A 20202-nucleotide genomic window follows, 5' to 3' on the forward strand; every position below is an offset into this window, starting at 1 on the left:
CTCAAAATAACAATATCGAACAAGGAAAAACAAGCTAAGATATATAGAGTGAAAGAGAGGAAGAGAAATTCTTATTTCTTCTTCAATTGTGTGTTTTTCCTATCTATTACAAGGCCTTTATATAAGCATGAAAAATAAATAAAAATATGTCATTGAATATGTCATTAAGCATTTGAGAAGATCATGGAAGAAGAGTAGACATCCAACTTATTGATTTCTCTTATAACAATGAACCTTTATATTTATCCAAATATAAACTTTAAAATTTTGTCAAACGCATTCCAAGTGAAAAGAAATGGCAAATAACCTCGTTGACAATTTATTTTGAAGTGAACGTATCGTAGGCACTTTTTTCTTTTGAGAATCGGGTTAAGAAAGATCCGAAACATCTGGGTGAAATCTTAACCACCATACGTTTCTATTATTCAATTAAAAGAAAGTTGGTGAAATCTTAACAACCACAAGTTCTAATATTCAATTTAAAAGAAAGTTAATGAATTGAGTGGGGAAGGGGGGCTAGCCTTAACAAAAAATGAAAGAAAAGAATCATTTATTTCAGTCTCTTACTAGCAAATTACAAATAAAGAGTAATCTGTAATCTAGAAATTGTTCTGCACTCAAAAGTACAAACAATACATAAAATAAAATGGTAATACAAGCCTATGGGGATAAAGATGGCTCAGTAGCATGAGTAAAACAGCCCTGCCCAATTCATCTTATTGCATTTAAAGTATGATCTCTTCTTGGACACTCACATTAAGAGTCTTGTTTGGCAGTACAATGCTGTTGATTACCACTACTTCATCCTCAACCGAGACAGATTCACCTGATTCCAAGATATTTGAATTAGAAAATCCAACCAAAAAATTAAAAATTAAATATCGACGATTTGAAAATGCAGGAACTATAATAACTAGGAAATCATGATAAAAGAAATGCATTACCAAGAATTGTGACCCCGAGCTTCGCATTGTAGTCTCCTGCTGCCTGAAATCAGTTTGATTTAGCTTAGACACCTAATGTGAAGACTAGGACTAGAGAAAACAAATGAATGGAGGAATGCCGTCCAGTCAGGATGAAATAGACTCCAAAAAACAGCATTAAGCCAGTCTTAGGAACTCTCAATGAAGAGACCTGACATCATAGAAATTTAAATTGTTCACAGAATCTAGCAGATTTCCTACCGGCAAGCATAACATTTACCCCATCACAAAATTCTATTTATACAGTACCTGGATTACACTCTTGGTACTTGTTTAATATCATCATATGTAATCAATTGCAAGTATATTATCCAATTTTTATGCGGAAAAATACTTTCTCCAGACTAACTTTGACTCTATAATTCTGATGAAAAAAGTAGCATGACAGCTCTTCCTTTGATTGTAATCTTCCTAATCGCAAAGAAGAAACCAGGTGCCAGCTGCCATTATATATTGACAGGACAGACAAAATGACAAACTAATCATAACTTCCTCTCCCGGTATTATTGGTATATATTTGGAGAGTTCACACATCAAAGCATCTTTCTTCAACAGTGTATTTGATATCTTAGACAAGAATATTGCCACCTCCATCATTTACCTGGACTCTTGACCATCTTCCAACTGAAGACTTCCAGCCAACAATCGCATGAATAACAACCCCATTTTCCTGGAAAAAGAATTCCGTGTTAAATTCAAACACGTCATTGAAGTATCTCATGAGATGTGATGTAGTGAAGTGGCACCTTGATTTCAACATCGTCAAGAATAATACAACTGATGAGCCTGGCACCAGCTCCAATACGAGCATTAGCAGATATCGAAACATTTGGACCAATCTGTTCAACATTAAACGGACAAGTCAATTCTATAGGTGACGGAAGGAGGTTATAAGTGATCCAAAAATCATGGCAACTGCAGTGTCTGTGGCAATTATTGATGTAAAAGAGAGAACAATACCGAAAAAAAAAAAAAAAAAAAATTATGAGGGGTAGGATGGAAGTAAGCAAGAGCCATCAGAGATAGCTCTTTAGATGCATAGATGCCAAGCAGAAATCAGATTTGATCTCATTACTTCTAATTGAAAAAAGGTTACAGTTTGCAGCTTTGGCAATGTAGAAAATGCTGCAATAAATGACATAATCCATACCAAGAATCAGATTCATTACAAAACAGATGACCATGAAACTGTGTTGCAAACATGTACAAAGCCTAGATGTCTATAACATAGAGGGTGTTAATTGTTGCAAACACATATAGTCGTCAATTAACTAGAAAAAATATCCTTGCTGTTTTTCATATCATAAAAGTTATTGCAGTAAAAAATAAACCATTCATCTCAATTAATCAACCATGAGATCTACAGCATAACATAATAATCAGAATATGTTAGTCGTAGTTGTATCTGAATATAACCTTTGCAGTTGGATGAACTTTAGCAGATGGATGGATATAAACATCACCACTGATCGCTGCCGTCTTTGAGCCATCCCCACTTGCCAAAAGATGTGGTGAGGTGGATCTATATTGAGCCAGGTAGAGACCAGAGCATTTCAGAGACATCCTACAAAAGAAACAAACCTACCCATTACCTCAAATCTTGATATTTGAAATGGAAAAGCTGGGATGATATGCACTTTATGTGATTGGCTTACCCTGGTGTTTTAATTTGTTCCCAGAAATCCATGGTTTCATAGGTATATAGCTGCTTCTTCCCTGCAAGAGGTGTCAAAATATCTTGATCCAGCCGTACAAAGTCTGTTGGAAGACTCCTGTGAAATAAGCTCGTATCAGGAAAGGAAAAGAATGAACCAGACATCCTTTTCAGGTGTACTGGTAGCTCTAAACTATGTTTTCCAATTCTAAATTTTTTATATTGATTCCAATTCTAAGTATTATTCAGTGGGAAGATTATTAGTGCTCCTATTAAGAAACATAAACCTCATTCATGAATAATAAAGTTGCGACTCAGAGACCTGTAATCGATCTCTAGTAACTGCAGTCTGCAGACCCCTACTTGACTATTTTTTGCCAAGAATGTATTACCACCTAGAGCGGGTGATTTTATTCATACAACCCTTGTGCAGAAAAAGCCTCTTTCATGAGGTTATTTTAAGACCAGGTAACACGACTCAAGCTAGAGGTGCAGAACCCCACAGTTCAAAATGTTCCAACATTTGTACATTGTCTTGTCCAAACTAACTGTGAGCAGACATCAGGAAGATGTCGAAACAAATGGCTTAAGCTTGGGGTAAGTGTGGGCTTCAAGGATCTAAGACAGGTGTCAGTTTTGGAGGAGTTCTCAATGACAGTGAAGACAACATGAGTACACTAAAGATTAAGCAACTGCAAACCTGCTCATCATGCATTCTCCTCAACAATTTAAATAAGATAAAGTATTTGATATTGCCATAAGAAACTAAAGGTAAATTATGCTCGCACCAAGAACTCTGTCCTGAAAAGCAATTATCAGTTACTGCAGTTATAAAGCTTCACAGCATTTCACCATCCACCAAACAAAATGCTGAGAAAAATCAGTCAAATAAATGTTAAATCTGGATTGGAACTTGTGCCAGTGGGGATCCTGGATAGTTCCAAATAAGTGCGTGAAACTTAGACGACGAGGAGAAAGAAGCAACCATGTTTTTAAGCAATTATAGAAGAATGAAATACACACCGAGAACCTAGAAACCAAGTTGAGGTCCAACAGTGATATCATAATAGAGGGAAATTAAACAGATCATTATTCTCTTAAGGTAGCAACAAAATGTCTATCACATGTAGTTGGACAGGGAAATTATACCTATTTACTGGCTGAAGAGCTTCAAAGCTGGATACACGCCTTAGGTTAGCTGCAAAAGAAGAGAAAGGACTTCATAAAATCACCCCATAGAATACTATTGCTTGAGATCGCTGCATGGGTTTTAAGAAACTTGAAATCCATATTAGATTAAGAAGATGTGATATTGTCCCAAGTAAATCGCGACTGTGTTTAAGTTCAGCAATTGTACTATGTTAGTGTTCATATCGGCCAAAGGTCAAAATGACACTAGAACAATGAGATCAAAGGAAGAGATGGACCAAATATCTCAATCCTTTTAACATGAAAACACATAGTCAAGGGAACTTCTAGTTATGATGCGTAGACTAACCTCTGTCTTTCCTCTGGCTGGATACTCCTTGAATAGCATTGAAGATATCTGGTGTAAATACGTACACACCACAGTTGATGCGGTCACTCACCTGTATTCAGTCATATTAGGCAAGACACCATGGGTATAAACCTACACATTTCCTGGTTTATGCAAGTAAAGCCCAAGAGTAAGTAAATGTTGGATCTGGACGTACAAAAGTTTCAGGTTTCTCTGTGTAATGCAACAGTTCATTGGTATCAGGGTCAGCGACCAGTTCTCCAAATTCACTAGCTGTCTCAGCAGATACCTGCATATGGAAACTCAAAAATAAGACTTGCAACATGCAGTAATCACAATCATAGATGTTAATAAGCTATGAAATAGCCAATAGAAAATGGCCTAGACAAACAGTTCGAGAGTACTTTCAATTACCTTGCTGACAAGAATGGTTCCCATCCCACCATACCTTCTATGAGCCTCTGCGAAGTTGGAGCAAAGCAGAAGGTAAAACTTGGAAAAGTCAAATTCTAAATTACTGCAGTGGTCCGTATTACTGAGAAGTTGATCAAGAGGGGAGAAGAGGGAAGAAAGGCACATACCAAGCATCTCAGGCAGTGGAAAACTGCAGCAAACGTCGCAGTTCAGCAAAAATATATGTGACTGCCAGGTGAGATAAAATAACCACGTTAATGGTAATTGCTAAGTATGATGATGAAGTAGCCCCAATTATATTTTCAGATTCTTTTCGGACCATATTTGATCAATTTTTATGTTCCCAATAACTAATCCTGTAGTTAGTCATTCCGAGGAATTTACACATGATCATCACAAGAATATAATCAAGAAGAGTGAAGATTCAAACCGGGCTGTCTTCCATGAGCAGATCCCTGAAGTTGTAAAGTCCTCCAGCTGAACCATGTGGTTTGTCCTCCTTCAGGTATCTAGCAACAATAAGTTTCAACAATGAGCTCCAATATTGAAAAGTTCAGAAAATTCAGAACACGGATAAGCAGGATAGTAATGTAACCTGACAGGAATTCTAAGTTCATTCGAGATTGAAGATACATATATCGCAAATTCACGCTCCTCATAGAAGCCAACGAGGTAGATCTGCGCTAGGTTTGGAATCTGAAAACCCCATGGTACAAAACTTATTAGTTCAATGCAAAAGAAAAATTTGGAACTTTGCACATCCCATTTGACAATTAAATCCTCTTTCATTGTGTTATAACTTTGAACATGAAATGCTTACAGTGTATAGCCATTACTACAAAGGGAACATTACCCTTTTACAAGCAGCGATCGGATGATGAACCATTGGCTGACCCGCTAATGGAAAGAGTGGCTTTGGGATATTCAATGACAATGGCCGGAATCGTGTACCTGTCAATGCATATCTCGAAGGAATCAATTGAAAATTGATCGAAAACAAGAACAGGGCAGTGCTTTCTAAATTCACAAGATTCAAACTTTATACTATACTATTCTCAAATAATTGAAACAAAACTGAATCAAAGTGCATACCTTTGGTTGGTCCACCGACCATGATCACAGCAACAACTCTCTCCTCAGAACTTCCCATTTTTATCACAAGCAGAAGTCAGATCTCAATATACGGAATAAAAGCTTCAGCCCAAATTAGCAGCTCCAATTCTTCAACTGTCCAATGAACAAAATATCATCTATATACATACAAGTAATGGTAATAATCTCAAAAGGGCAACTCAATTATTAGAAGAAAAGAAACTGAAAGTGATACTGCCGACAAAAGACACAAGCAGAGACAGAAAAATGTAAAGAGTAGAGTACGAGTGGATGTGTGTGGTAGGCGAGAATGTATGGGAGATAGAGAGACAGAGAGGGGGGGGGGGGGGGTTAGGAATTGCTCTAAAATTTGAAATGAGTACAAAAAATGGGGAGGGAGATCTAGTGAAAAGGAAAATAAAGAAGAAAGTGGGTGGATATGCGACAAATACAAAAAAAATGGCTAGGAAATTTCCACCTCTGTTTTTCACATGCCTTGTACTCCTACTTCTATTTTCAATCATATAAAGATATTAAGGAGTACAGTATCTTTTATTTTTCGAACAGATGAAGTTCCGATGTGGAAACAATTGTAATAAATGGAACTTGGAAAGCATATTCCTTTTATTCTCCTACCAAAAACAAAAACTTAAAGTGAGAAGATTGCTTACCTTTCTGAATCAGAATTTTAATTACCAAAGTTTACAGATGGAGTCTTCTCGGTTCTCTCTTGAGCAGCCTTAGAACCAAAGACAAAAAGGTGATATATTTTCTGTTTTTTTTCTCTCCTTAGAATTGGTAAATTGGTAACGATTGAAGTGATATAGTCATCGGTCCCACGTGCTAAAAGTGCTCTACCTACCTTGGTTATCTGATTTCTTCGGGATAAAGCCAAATCAAGAAGAAAAAGATAATTATCCGACATAATGACGAAAATGTTATATTTATAATATTTACAATCAAATTAAAATTTTAAAAATGAATTGTATAACAGAAAGTTTATAGAAAAAAGATATGGTTGTGAGTTGTGACTACAACTTTCCCTTTTCATTTCATAATAATTAGCTACTTCCAAGTTTCACAATCTTAATCACACTCGTTTTTTCATTTCATTTCTTATTAATAACATCCAATGGCAGCGTGGTAATGTATCATTGATCATCACTGATAATGGGAAAACATAATACCGGCATTTACTTAGTTTTTTGTATATAATTCACAATCACAACCATTTGCGGTGGTTTATTAGCCATTTTCATGACTCCCTGGCCTCAAGGGGCCATTCTTAGAATCTTAAGATTTTTTAGCTTTACTCCACCTATGAAACTAAGGGATATTCAGTCTGCTGTAGCAATCACATAACACTATCCCATATTTTGATTGACACTATGCTCTAAATCATGAGATAAACAAAAGAGAAAGGCAATATCAGTATAAAATGCTATCCATGTTTTCTCCCTTCGAACAGATTTATTAGACTACTTAACGAACAATACAAACAACACTACTTCTACATCAAATCAAGTTTCATCTCTGCTTCTCCATCGGCATTGGTTCTCATAAGTGGCACAACACAATTGCATGTTCCTTAACCATTTGAAAGTTTCACAGCTTTGAAGGTGACTTGTAAAAAGCCCATGGTTCGTCAGACACATACTGAGTCACTTGCTTAATGTTTAGGTAGTTCTCAAGACTCCTGCAAAAAAGAACAAAGGGCAAAATAACATTATCAGCTGTACAACTTGCAAAATTACTTCAGAATGCTTCAGTCAGGTGCATATTTTCCCCTCCAGTTACTCCTCCAGTGTGGTAAAACTACAGTTACAGTTTTTTCCATGGTTACTGGATTGTCTTTCTACAACATAGCTCATTCCAGCAATTTCAATGTAAGGCCATTTAACAAACAGAATTTGAAGAAGCAGATACGGAACAGATGGATGAACAGAAAGTAAGGTAACTGCTAAGCCAAATAAATGTGTTCAAGATGGTATTGAAATCACCAAGTGAGTGCTTACCATTCCCCAAGTTCGCGTCCAAAACCGCTACGTTTTTTGCCACCCCATGGAGGTTGCCAAAAGCATGGCTGTGAACAGTTGATCCAGACAATCCCCGACTGAAAAGCCTGCAAAGTCCATTAACAAGATATCATCATCCCTGATTTTGCAGAAGCAGTGTCTTTTGGTAAAGATACAAGATGCTTTGGGCAATGAAGAAACTACTCTCACCTTTGTGAAACGCTCACACCTTTCAAGATCTTTTGACAAAATAGCAGCACCCAAACCATACCTAACAGAGCAAACAGTGCAGATAAGGAAAGAGAGAGTTTGTAAAGTAACAGAACCATATACCATAATTGTAGCCAACTCACTTGGTATCATTTGCTAGTTCAATGGCTTCCTCTTCAGTTTTAAATGTTTTGACACAAAGAACAGGTCCAAATACCTCCTCTTTCCAGATTTCCATGGACGTATCCACATCAGTTATGATTGTCGGTTGAATATAATATCCTTTCTTTAAGTGCTGAAATCCAATGTGGAATTAAGACACGTTCCAACAGATTGATAAATACAGAACCTGCATACTTGCACCGGGAGCATTTCTTACCTGAGGCCGTTCGCCACCATAAAGAATGGTTGCACCTTCATTTTTGGCTGTTGAGATGAGCTTCAAGACCTTCTCATACTGAAAGGTAAACAAACAATCAATATATAAGCACTGTCCATAAATGTGCTGCTTACAAGGAAAAAAGAAACGAGCAGATAAACATGATCTGCACGTCATGTATGAGAAAGCAAGAAAAGAAACAGATTAGACACAAATTGAAAGCCAATATCCATATCAGTTTTAAATCATGCTCCTTATCTCAGTGATAAAAGAGTTCCTTATAGTATCTTCAGACTTCTAAACTGATATGAATTATGATCATTATTTCTCTATTTTTGATTTTTTTTTTTTTTTAATATGATTTCCCCAACCTCATATTACTTCACGGTGTTGTTATAGAAACTTCTGTGACAATTAGCAAATGGTTAATTGACAATATATTCTGGACAACACGACCAATTAACTTTCCAAAATACAAGATTTATCATATAACCCTCGTGGAAGGGGAATAAAACTTCATGATATTTCCATTTTATCAAATGTCTCCAGAAGGCAGAGATATGGTCTATTCTCTTGCAAAGTTGCAACGCATCTAAAGGTTTTGCAACTTCCTCTTTTTTTCTCCTTTTTTTTTCTGATAGGACCAAAGTTTTCCAATAAATATCAGCCACAAGGGGATATTCCTCCCAAATGAACTAAAGATAAGACACGAACATGGTGGCTTTTCAATCTAGCTTATGTTTTCTGTTAGGCACTGTTGTTAAATCACCTAAACGGCACTTGACCGTCCATAAGCAATTTCTTTTATCTTTTTTTATTTCCTTGAGACTTGAAGAATATGCAGTAAAATACCTTCTTCATAAAGTGAAACAGCTCTACAAAGTCTCGGAACCAAACTATAAATGTGGTTGTAGAGGAAGTTTTAAATTTACTGCAAGTACAAAACCATGCTTCATGTTAACTGGAGAAAATTTCCGAGAGCGATCACCATTATTTCATTCTTTTCTTGAGCTTTATCCTCCGACTCCAATCCTTTAAACAAGATGACGACAGTAGTAGATAACAAACTAAAGTGTGATGGAATGCGTCTCTCTGTGTGTGTGTGTGTGAGAGAGAGAGAGAGAGAGAGAGACAGAGAGAGAGAGCTGGAGGTCAAGTATCTAATAAGAAACTGCAATACGTTGCATACAGAAAGAAGTCTGGCATCATGGGTTTTGATTGAAAAAATACCACTCTTTATCTGAGAGAAAGATCATATTGCAGGGTCGAGGTCAATCCAAAGTGTAGTTAATTTCCGAAAGAGGAGTGTATACAAGCTTGAAGATGTGTAGACTGCTGAACCTATTCAAGTGCTATGTACCGTGGTAGTCTTGAGTTTGAGTTAAGTTAACAGCGATCAAACCACTTATCCACTTTCAGAGTGTATAACTCTGGTAATAGGTCAAAAGAGAGTTCAAGCCCCGCGACTAGCAAAAGCTAAGCGCTTGAAAAGAGCGCTAAGAAAGGTTGTTCCTGTCACCCTTTCTTTAACTTGGGTGCATCACTTAATATCTATCCACTTTCATAGTTATCTATGCTGCATCTAGCTGGCTCTTTCATTGTTCACTTTCCAGTCTAATCCCCTTACTCACTAACCCACGAGTCTATTCTACTTGTGCACGCAATCTGCTTCCCTACACTACCTGATGACATGGCACACCATTCCTATATCTTCAGTCTCAGCCTGTTAAAGTGTTATGACTTTATGTTCCCGATCCTCCAAACTTATCCTATTCACTATATCTTATCCAGAAGACACTTCCACACACGTCACATTGGAGCAGCGAAGAAACATAAATTTTTCATGAGTCATTCCCTTGATAAGCGTTACAGTTGCATCTATTCAAGGCATAACATTGTCTCCAAGAAGCACCTTGTACTATAGTTAAAGCAAGCATCTTCTACTAGTTTAATGGCATAATTTCTTTACCTGTCCACGACTAATGACAGGACCAAGCTTGCAGTCTTCTTCCAAGGGATCAGAGATTTTGATGTTTTTCGTCCACTCTAGAAGCCTGTCCAAAAATTGTGAAGCAATTGTATCCTGCAAAATTCAGAATATGGTTTCACCAAGAGCTCCAATGTTGGTGATTATAGAAAGGGCGATAGCATTAAAGGACACATCAAAAGGACTTTGTAATAGTATTGTTTTCACAGTGTTTTGATAAGGTGGCATAAAAAAAACCTAGGAGTTTCACCCCATCTTGCCTGATTTCATAAGAGAGTGTATCATCCTACTCCTTTCTTAAAAAGGATATTCCTGTAGAAAATGATCTACTTACTATTTGAAAACCAAAAAAAACTTATGCTAAGACCATGACATTTTTGTTTTCTTTCTTCTATTTTTTCCTGGGAAATTTTTGCATTATAACATATGTTTGTTACAATACTCTTTACGCTCAGTTAAATAACTTTTGAATTTCTAAGGGTAATTTAATGAATGTCCAAATTGAGACCATAATTTCAATTGTTGTAGCACACGAAAAAGGAAGGAGGCTGTTTTAGCCTTTTCTTTGATAAGGTATTATCTGGTTATCGCTGTATAGTGTTAGATGCAAAATGTGCTCAATCGGCCATTAGGATGACCCCCCTTCCTGTTCCAACCTTCAAGAGCTCTGGCAGGCTATTGACTTTGTCTTCTAAAATTGAATTAAGTAGGCCAGTCATCAGTATCCTATTCTTAACGATAGAGAGAGAACGAATTAGTGGATCCATTTCCTTGGTACCACTTTAGAGCCTTTATTCTTCTCTTTGTATTCAATTAAAGCTAAGGCAGATGTATCTTCCTCTTGTTATTTGAGCCTCTTCTATAGTGTTACAAATACAACTTAAACTAATTATCTGTTCCTTAAGATACTCATCACCCCCATAATTGTCTTGTATTCTTAAAGAAGTGCGGGTTGCCAATAAAGGCTACAGGACCCTATGGGTATATTCAGTATTTCCCAGATAATGGTAAATGGTGCCGAGTCAAAGTACTTGGTTAACCAATAACTGAAAGAAATAAACTGACTAAATACTTGGGGCCTTGTCCAACATTTAGCTTGTTACCTGTATTATAAGACGTGATGTTGCACTGCAAATTTGACCGTTTGTCCAAAAGCAGCCAAAAAGTGTCCACTCAACAGCTGTGTAGACAATGAGGACAGTTATATTTTAGAGCTAAATTAATTTCTTAAATGCACCCGCAAAGCTGACTTAATATGAAAAACATAAGGACATAGAAAGTAGTATAAGATTCCAATTCCAATAGTTTAGGCAAGGCATTTAACACTTAGCTCAGGTGTTAGAGCATCGATTTGTAATATGTTAGTCACCAGTTTAATTTCAGTTTCCTTCATTTTACAAACGGATTTCCTCCTTTTTCCAAAATTATCAATTTATTATGTTATAGGAAATTGAGACATGCCAGGAAAAGATAATATATATTAGAAGGGAGTTATCATATAGGGTCAAAAAGAGCAAACCTATATCAATGTTAGGAATGTCATCAAACACCACTAGTGGACTTTTTCCACCAAGCTCAAGTGTAACTGGCTGGAAAAAAAAAAAAAAAAAAAAAGGTTTAGCTGCCCGAACGCACCAGAATATCAGTTTTGCCAATAGGAACCTAATGATTATTCGGATGCGGACATACTTTAACTAGTTGAGCTGCAGCGGTCATGATCTTGATCCCAGTTGGGCCACTTCCTGTAAAGGCAATCTGCTCATCCAAAAAAATAAAATTCATTCACCATAATGAAATTACAAAGTACTAAATGCTGACTGATCAATAAGCATAGATCCACCTAAAAGAAACAAGCAAACCTTATCAACATCAGGATGCGATACCAAAGGAGAACCAGCTTCATGTCCCAATCCCGTTAGTATGTTAAGGGCACCAGGAGGTAGACCCACCTCTCTACAGATTTCACCCAACTCCAAAGAGGTACTGAAATTGGAAAAAAAGAGTAAAAATGTAAATAATGTAGACCAAATAATATGAATAATGAAGAAAAAGATAAGGACTCACATAGACGCAAGTTCAGACGGCTTAAGTACTGCTGCACAACCAGCAGCTAGGGCGGGAGCGACTTTCCATGTGGTCATCAGCAGAGGATAATTCCTTCATATGAAACAAAAGCTCATAAGTCAACCACCTAATCTTTTCTCTCAACCCACACATGAAAAAGCCAATGAAATTCACAATGCTCCAGAAGATTGATTTCGACTCTCCCTTACTTAAACAAAAAAGTTGTTTTAAAGGAATCTTTGACACTGTTAATGAGGTGTGACTGGTAAAAATAAGCAAAGTTTAAAAGAGATTCTCTTTAAGAATAACCCCCCCCCCCCTTCTTTCAACACCCCTCTCGACTTTCCCGGGCAATCCTGATTGCCTTGAGGCAGTTAGGTCAAGGCAGAGTCCCAATAAGGCACATAGGTTCACCTTCTGGACAAGGTGTTTCCGTTGCAACAATTTTCCCAACAATGAACAGAGATGTTAAGAGGAAATGTAGTCTGAGGGCCTAATTTTAGAAAACCCCATCACACTATTCACAAGTTTGGGGCACATGCAACTTGTTTGAGGTCAACAAGCAAAGAAATATTCAGGAGGCAATCTACACTTTCCAATATCCCCTCGAGGCTCCTAAATTTTTCATCTAATTTATCTCTTCTTTTTCAAGGCACTCCAAATAACTTAGATTCTTAGAATATCAACATTCCAAAGGTTTTCGCCTCAATGGTATTTTACCTTCTGAAGAACCTGAAATGCATATGTTGTCACTATCAAACTTACATATAATTCTCACAAGACCACTTGATTATCATTCTCGACGCTCAGATGTTAGGATGGCATCCAACTCTGACAACGAAAGATACCGCTGAACTAGTCGATAACTAGTTTGATAAGCTTCATTTGCAAACTATGTTCTTTTCTCTAACTTTTGGGATTTCAAAAGGCTATCTTAGTTAAGCACAAAGCTCAAAGTTTAGCTCACTATACAACAGTTTTTTTCATTTTGCAATATGCCCAGAACAACGTAGCAGCCACATACACTAACTGTATGTGCAATGCAGAGGTTGGTGGCCTGAAATATCAACTTGGTTGGAAAAAGAAGAATGCCATCTTTCCAACAGGATTGAAACACAAAATAAGAGCATAAACCATTATTGATAAGTGGTGTTACCATGGAGTAATTAACCCCACAACACCAAGAGGCTCTTTATAAACATGGGTCTTGAATGAATCCAGATGAAGTTTAACTTCAGTCTTGCTTTTTGAATCCAAAGCTTCAGCGAGGTCTGCATAGTACTCAAAGCACGCTACGACATCATCCTGGAAGATAAGAAAGAGCATATAAGTAAAACAATGTAATTTGCAACAAATTAAACTATGTTAACCCCATTAAGCAAGAACATACAATATCAGAGGCAGCCTCGAACCAGGGTTTTCCATTATCAATTGTCTCAAGTGTAGCAAGTTCAGGCCTCTTCTCCAGTACCTACAGTAAAGGTAAAAAAAACAGCAATTGTCATTTAAAGCATAAAAGATTAATATTGGATAGACATATCAACATCTGGTTGACACTCAAACACCAAGATTTGAGGATGTTATTCAATTATATATAAATTGTTGATGTCACTAGACGTCGGCTGAAAGACACAAATTGAGCGATCTTGATGTGACCAGGGTAAGTACAAATATTTGGTTAAATGAGCTCACAAGATACACAATCCGTATGGTCTTGGAAGTTAGGAATTTGACCCTATCTTATATTTAAAATAAAATACAATTAAACAAATGCAAGTGAAGCAAAGATAATTCTCGGATGCTAAATTCCACTCAAAAATAATACTGTATAATATATTAGCTTTTGGATTTAGTAGAGGTAGTTTTCAAGTCCACGAAAGCGAGATCTTGAAATTATTTATATTCCGAACTGAATACACAAACCTTAGCAGCAATAGCACGAAGATACTTAGCGCGCTGTGCTCCAGTTGTAGAACCCCAGTCATTTCGACCAAGCGCTCTCCGTGCAGCTTTGACGGCGATATCTACATCCTCCGCTGTAGATGCCGGAATATCCCCTGAAAATCCAACAACATCAACAAACACAATCGGGATCAAACAAGAACTCATTCATTTCCAGGCGTTTGTTTGTGGAACTTTTCTTTCAAAAAATAAATCCGAAAACGTGCTTATATAAGTTTTTAGCAAAAAAGGTTTTTTCAAAAGAATATATCTGAACTAGTAGTTTGAGGGATATTTCAGAAAAGATTCTACTTCCTACCGTTAAACACTCGCAAATCTTGAAAAAAAAGATTTGATTTTCCAAAAGTTGTCAAAAAACCTTAGCAGAATTTCTGGATGATCCAATAGATTGCAAGACATCTTTGAAATTAAACCTAAAAAATTCAAATACCGATGATTTCTTCAGTGGCGGGATTAATGACGGGTAACCGGTTCTTCTTGACGGGTTCTCTCCATTCACCGTCGATGAACAGCTGCCGACTAGGGATCCGCATATTGGGAATTGCCATACCTCTCCACTCGATCACTTCACTACTTTGTGGACTGTGCTAATAATAAGGGTTGAAAAATGTAGCACTGATTGTACTTTATAGCTGAAATTTAGGAATTGTACTTTATAGCTGAAATTTAGGAATGAAGATAGTCAGGCGTCGTGGACAGGTGTCCTGCTGTCCGGCGTGGCTTTCGGCGCCCCTCGTATAGTATACTATACGGTATATACTCTTAAGAATAAACAAATCAAAATCAAAATATATACTCCTATCAATTAACCATGGTAAGATTAAATCATGGTTAAGTATTAAAAAAAGTATATACAAGACATATATCTTATCTTCATTAATTTGATGTAACTATTTGTATTTTATTAGTTTATCTTACAACAACAACAATAACATACCCCGTATTATCCCACACCGTGGGGTTTGAGGAGGGTAGTGTATACGTAGACCTTACCTGTAACGACTCGGTCGGTCGTTTTGAGTATTATAACCCTGTTCCCCCATTTACTGTTCAATTTATACGTTACAGTTGTTTTATGACTTACCGGGTTAGTTGGTTCGGGTCCGGAAGAAATTCGGAGTGAAATGAGATACTTAGTCTCACAATTAAAAATTTAAGTTAGAAAAAAAAATTGACCAGATGTGGACTTATGTGTAAACGGCCTCGGATTTGAATTTTGATGATTTCAATAGCTCTGTATGGTGATTTTGGAGTTAGGAGCGTATCCGAAAAATTATTTGGAGGTCGGTAGAGGAATTAGGCCTGAAATGGCGAAAGTTGAATTTTCGAGAAGTTTGACCTGGGGGTTGACTTTTTGATATCGAGGTCGAAATCCGATTCTAAAAATTCTAATAGGTCTGTTGTGTCATTTATGACTTGTGTGCAAAATTTGAGGTCAATCGGACGTGATTTGATAGGTTTCGGCGTTGTTTGTAGAAATGGAAAGTTTCAAAGTTCATTAGGCTTAAATTTATGTGTGATTCGTGTTTTTAGTATTGTTGGATGTGATTTGAAGACTCAACTAAGTTCGTGTGATGTTTTAGGACTTGTTGGTATATTTGGTTGAGGTCCCGAGGGGCTCGGGCGTATTTCGGATGGTATTCGGATTATTTTCCTTCATTTTTGCACTGCTAGTAGCTGTTAATTTCTGGTGTTTCAAACCTTCTTCGCGATCGCGAAGATTGGGACGCGATCGCGTAGGGTTAATTGGGGCTGCTGAGTTTTGTGCTTCGCGATCGCGTGAAGAGGGATGCGATCGCGTAGCTCTGAGATGTTGTGACTCGCGAACGCATGAAGAAGGTCGCGTTCGCGTAGAGTAAGTAGAGCGAAAATAGAAGTCACGCGTTTTGTGCTTCGCGATCGCGTGGACCAGTCTGCGATCGCATAGGTCTGTGAAGATGTGTACAGCGATCGCGTGGGAAAGTCCGCGATCGCGTAGGGTTAAATCTGGGCAGTGGAAAACTGTTCTTCGCGATCGCGTAGAACAAATGACTGGGCAGAGAGTTTAAGTTCTAAAAATGGGACTTCATCCCATTTTTCATTTTTGACAGATTGGAGCTCGGGAAGAGGCGATGTTTGGGAGATTTTTAGAGAAAATAACGGGGTAAGTGTTCTTAACCTAATATTGGTTAAATTACCCGAATCCATGGTTGTTTTTAACATTTAATCGGTGAATTAAGTTGGAAAATTGGGAAACCCTCTTGGGTTAATTTGGAGATTTGAAGGTCGAGTTGATGTCGGATTTGAGTAAACTTTGTATGGTTGGACTCATGGTTGAATGGGCGTTCATATTTTGTAACTTTTGTCGGGTTCCGAGACGTGGGCCCCATGGGCGATTTTTGAGCTAATTTTCGGATTTTTATGAAAAATTAGTATTTTCTTGTGGAATTAATTCCAATAAATTTTATTGACTGAATCGAATTATTTATGGCTATATTCGAGGCGTTTGGAGGCCAATTCACGAGGAAAAGACATTGCAGAGTAAAGAAATTCACGGTTTGAGGTAAGTAACAGTTATAAATCTGGTCCTAAGGGTATGAAACCCCGGACTTTGTATCATGTGATTATTTTGGAGGTGACGCACATGCTTGGTGATGGGCATGTGGGCGTGCACCGAGAGGATTGTGACTTGGCCGTCCCATGGAAACTGTAAAGTTGAATAACTTGTGGTTAGCTATGTGCTCTCTATGTGTTGTAAAAATTTGATTGTAAGTCATGTTAGAAACTATGTTTAGGCTATATGTTAGTACGGTTGGGACCCACAGAGGTCGTGTACATATTGAACTATCTCCTTAATTATTTTTTGTACTCAGTCACAGTTTACTTGATTATTTTATCCCAATCTCTATATTGTACATTATTGATGCATCATATCATTGTTGTTTGGGCTGATTTTATGATTATTGAGAGCCCGAGAGACTGGAGAGATTTGTGAATGAGTGAGGCCGAGGGCCTGATTGCGAGATATTATATTTATATTATGGCACGTGAGTTGTTCGTACAGCGCGTGAGTTATCCGTGCAGATTATAGCGCTTGGGCTGTAGGAGCCCCTCCGGAGTTTGTACACCCCCAGTGAGCGTGGGAACCCATTGAGTGTGAGTGCTGAGGGCTGAGAGCCGAGTGGTTGAGATGTTGTGACGAGTTGAGTGACTGTTGCCCTGAGAGGTTGTACTTGCTTTTCATTTGTTGTTGCACTTAGTTGCTATCTGTCATTGTTGTGAAATTCTCTGAAAGATTTTATATCCGGATTACATGAACTTAAACTACTAGATTTGAAAGTATGTCTATTCTTGCTGGAATTACTGAAAGTGAACTATAACTGTGTAGCTCGTCACTATCTTTAGTTCCTTAGTTTTCTAGGGCTGCCTTCAGATGGTGGGAGACTTATGAGAAGCGCATGCCAGTTGGTGCAGTACCACTTACATGGCAGGAGTTCTCCATTCTCTTTCTAGAGAAGTTTGTGCCACAGTCTCGCAGAGAGGAGCTGCACAGATAGTTTGAGTAGTTACGTCAAGATGGTATGTCTGTGACGCATTACGAGATGAGATTTTTTGAGTTGGCTCGTCATGCAGTCGGGTTGGTTCCCACTGATAGGGAGAGGATTATGAGGTTCATTGATGGCCTCATATATCAACTGCGGTTACTTATGACTAGGGAGAGGGTATCTGGTGCTACTTTTGATGAGGTAGTTGACAATGCTCGGCAGATAGAGATGGCTCGTAGCTAGGAACATGGAGAGAGGGAGGCTAAGAGGCCTCGTGGTCCAGGTGATTACAGCGGTGTTCCTTCTGGGGGTCAATTTTACCGCGGTAAGGGACGTTCTTATAGACACGCTCAGACGGGTCATCCAGCTCATCGTGATGCATCAGCTAGCCACAGTTCTTACGGTGCTCACTCAGGCCAGTCTTCATTCAGTGCATTACCAGCGCAGAGTTCTCATCATGCCTTGTCCGCTCAGGCTTCTACAGGTAATTCCTCGGGTTATCAGTAGCAGCAGTTTCGTCAGAAGAGGGTTGTTTTGAGTGCGGAGAATTTAGTCATTTCAAGAGAGAGTGTCCTAGGCTATTGAGTGGGGCTCTACAACAGAGTTCTCGCCTAACGGCACAAGCACTAGCAATTTCACCACCCGCCCAGCCAACTCGGGGTGGGGGTCAGGTAGCTAGGGGTCGCCCAAGAGGGGGAGGCCGATCAGGTGGCGGTCAGGCCCGATTCTATGCTTTTCCTGCCAGGCCATATGTTGTTGCTTCAGATGCAGTGATCACATGTATTGTTTCAGTGTGCCACAAGGAGGCTTCTATATTATTTGACCCTGGTTCCACTTATTCATATGTATCATCGTATTTTGCTCATTATCTGGATATGCCCTGTGAGTCCTTAGTTTCACCTGTTTATGTATCTATACCGGTGGGCGATATTATTACTATGGACCATGTATATCAGTCGTGTGTGTTAACTATTGGGGAACTGGAGACTGGAGTTGATCTCTTATTACTCGGTATGGTTGATTTCGATGTAATCCTGGGTATGGATTGGTTGTCTCCATGTCATGCTATTCTGGACTGTCACGCAAAAATTGTGACGTTGACAATACCGGGTTTGCCAAAGGTTGAATGGAGGGGTTCTCTAGAGTTTGTTCCTAGCAGGGTAAATTCTTATTTGAAGGCCCAACGTATGGTTGGAAAGGGATATTTGTCATATTTGGTATTTGTGAGAGATGTTGATGCAGATACTCCTATTATTGATTCAGTATCGGTCGTGTGAGACTTTCCGGATGTATTTCCTACAGACCTGATGGGTATGCCTCCCGACAGGGATATTGATTCGGTATTGACTTGGTGCAGGGCACTCAGCTTATTTCTATTCCTCCATATCGTATGGCACCAGCTGAGTTAAAGGAATTGAAAGAGCAACTACACGAACTCCTTGAAAAGAGGTTTATTAGGCCTAGTGTGTCACCTAGGGGTGCACCGGTTCTGTTTGTGAAAAATAAAGATGGTACTATGCGAATGTGCATCGATTATAGGCAATTGAACAAAGTTACAATCAAGAATAAATATCCCTTGCCACGTATTGATGACTTATTTGACCAGCTTCAGGGAGCGATGGTGTTTTCCAAAATTGATTTGAGATCTGGGTATCACCAGTTGAAAATTCGGGATTCGAATATTCTAAAGACGGCATTTAGAACTCATTTTGGCCACTATGAATTTCTTGTGATGTCTTTTGTGCTAACCAATTCCCCAGCAACATTTATGCATTTGATGAATAATGTATTCCAGCCATATCTTGATTTATTTGTCGTAATATTTATTGATGATATTCTGGTGTACTCACGTAGCCAGGAAGAGCATTCACAACACTTGGGTATTGTATTATAGAGATTGAGAGAAGAGAAACTTTATGCCAAATTCTCTAAGTGTGAGTTCTGGCTTAATTCGGTGGCATTCTTGGGACATATAGTGTCCAGTGAAGGAATTAAGATGGATCCGAAGAAAATAGAGGCAGTTCAGAGTTGTCCCAGACCATCTTCAGTTACTGAGATTCGGAGTTTTCTCGGCTTGGCCGGTTATTATCGTCGCTTCGTAGAGGGTTTCTCGTCTATTGCATCGCCTATGACTAAATTGACCCAGAAAGGTGCTCCATTCAGGTGGTCGGATGAATGTGAAGAGAGATTTCAGAAGCTCAAAACAACTTTGACTACAGCTCCAGTATTGGTGTTGCCTACAGATTCAGAGTTTATTACTGTGTATTATGACGCGTCGCGTATTGGTCTTGGCGCAGTGCTTATGCAAGACGGTAGGGTGATTGCCTATGCGTTCAGACAGTTAAAGGTACATGAGAAGAATTACCCAGTTTACGATCTTGAGTTAGCAGCTATTATGGACCTTAACTTACCGAACTGGC

At 38.3% G+C, this 20202-nt stretch overlaps 2 protein-coding genes across 6 annotated transcripts; both read right to left on the bottom strand.

The window, feature by feature from the left end:
- Positions 1 to 533: 533 nt before the first annotated feature.
- On the bottom strand, positions 534 to 6446 carry LOC104102753 (uncharacterized). 5 transcript variants are annotated; one of them, XM_009610567.4, is made up of 16 exons: positions 6313 to 6446; positions 5642 to 5776; positions 5403 to 5500; positions 5145 to 5245; positions 4980 to 5058; positions 4717 to 4777; positions 4550 to 4596; positions 4332 to 4424; positions 4136 to 4226; positions 3787 to 3835; positions 2639 to 2755; positions 2400 to 2547; positions 1730 to 1822; positions 1585 to 1653; positions 945 to 987; positions 534 to 826 (listed from the first exon to the last, which is right to left on the bottom strand). In XM_009610567.4, the coding sequence occupies exons 2-16, from the start codon at positions 5697 to 5699 to the stop codon at positions 726 to 728; spliced, it is 1248 nt and encodes a 415-aa protein (XP_009608862.1). In that variant the 5' UTR covers positions 5700 to 5776; positions 6313 to 6446; the 3' UTR covers positions 534 to 725. The 5 variants fall into 5 exon arrangements, with proteins under 5 accessions (XP_009608862.1, XP_009608863.1, XP_033513731.1 ...); XM_009610568.4 differs by lacking the exon at positions 6313 to 6446 and adding an exon at positions 6120 to 6138; XM_033657840.2 differs by lacking the exon at positions 6313 to 6446 and adding an exon at positions 5927 to 5945.
- A 601-nt stretch (positions 6447 to 7047) lies between these two features.
- On the bottom strand, positions 7048 to 14986 carry LOC104102752 (aminoaldehyde dehydrogenase 2). The gene is made up of 15 exons (XM_009610565.4): positions 14689 to 14986; positions 14220 to 14353; positions 13687 to 13767; positions 13453 to 13601; positions 12297 to 12389; positions 12092 to 12215; positions 11922 to 11987; positions 11752 to 11821; positions 11336 to 11412; positions 10215 to 10328; positions 8246 to 8323; positions 8010 to 8161; positions 7867 to 7927; positions 7657 to 7763; positions 7048 to 7337 (listed from the first exon to the last, which is right to left on the bottom strand). The coding sequence occupies exons 1-15, from the start codon at positions 14804 to 14806 to the stop codon at positions 7247 to 7249; spliced, it is 1515 nt and encodes a 504-aa protein (XP_009608860.1). The 5' UTR covers positions 14807 to 14986; the 3' UTR covers positions 7048 to 7246.
- Between the last annotated feature and the right edge of the window lie 5216 nt (positions 14987 to 20202).

Source organism: Nicotiana tomentosiformis, chromosome 3 (assembly GCF_000390325.3).
Source record: "Nicotiana tomentosiformis chromosome 3, ASM39032v3, whole genome shotgun sequence".
Lineage (NCBI taxonomy): Eukaryota > Viridiplantae > Streptophyta > Magnoliopsida > Solanales > Solanaceae > Nicotiana > Nicotiana tomentosiformis.

What these genes read in the sequence shown, in the direction of transcription:
- LOC104102752 (XM_009610565.4), bottom strand. Translation starts at nt 14,806, where the DNA reads ATGGCAATTCCCAATATGCGGATCCCTAGTCGGCAGCTGTTCATCGAC. An exon ending in GTGGGGTTAATTACTCCATG is followed by an intron (nt 12,390 to 13,452) that starts GTAACACCACTT and finishes TTTCATATGAAG; the next exon opens with GAATTATCCTCTGCTGATGA. An exon ending in CATTCCTAACATTGATATAG is followed by an intron (nt 11,413 to 11,751) that starts GTTTGCTCTTTT and finishes TTGTCTACACAG; the next exon opens with CTGTTGAGTGGACACTTTTT.
- LOC104102753 (XM_009610567.4), bottom strand. Translation starts at nt 5,699, where the DNA reads ATGGGAAGTTCTGAGGAGAGAGTTGTTGCTGTGATCATGGTCGGTGGA. An exon ending in CGATCGCTGCTTGTAAAAGG is followed by an intron (nt 5,246 to 5,402) that starts GTAATGTTCCCT and finishes TGGGGTTTTCAG; the next exon opens with ATTCCAAACCTAGCGCAGAT. An exon ending in TCCACTGCCTGAGATGCTTG is followed by an intron (nt 4,597 to 4,716) that starts GTATGTGCCTTT and finishes CCAACTTCGCAG; the next exon opens with AGGCTCATAGAAGGTATGGT.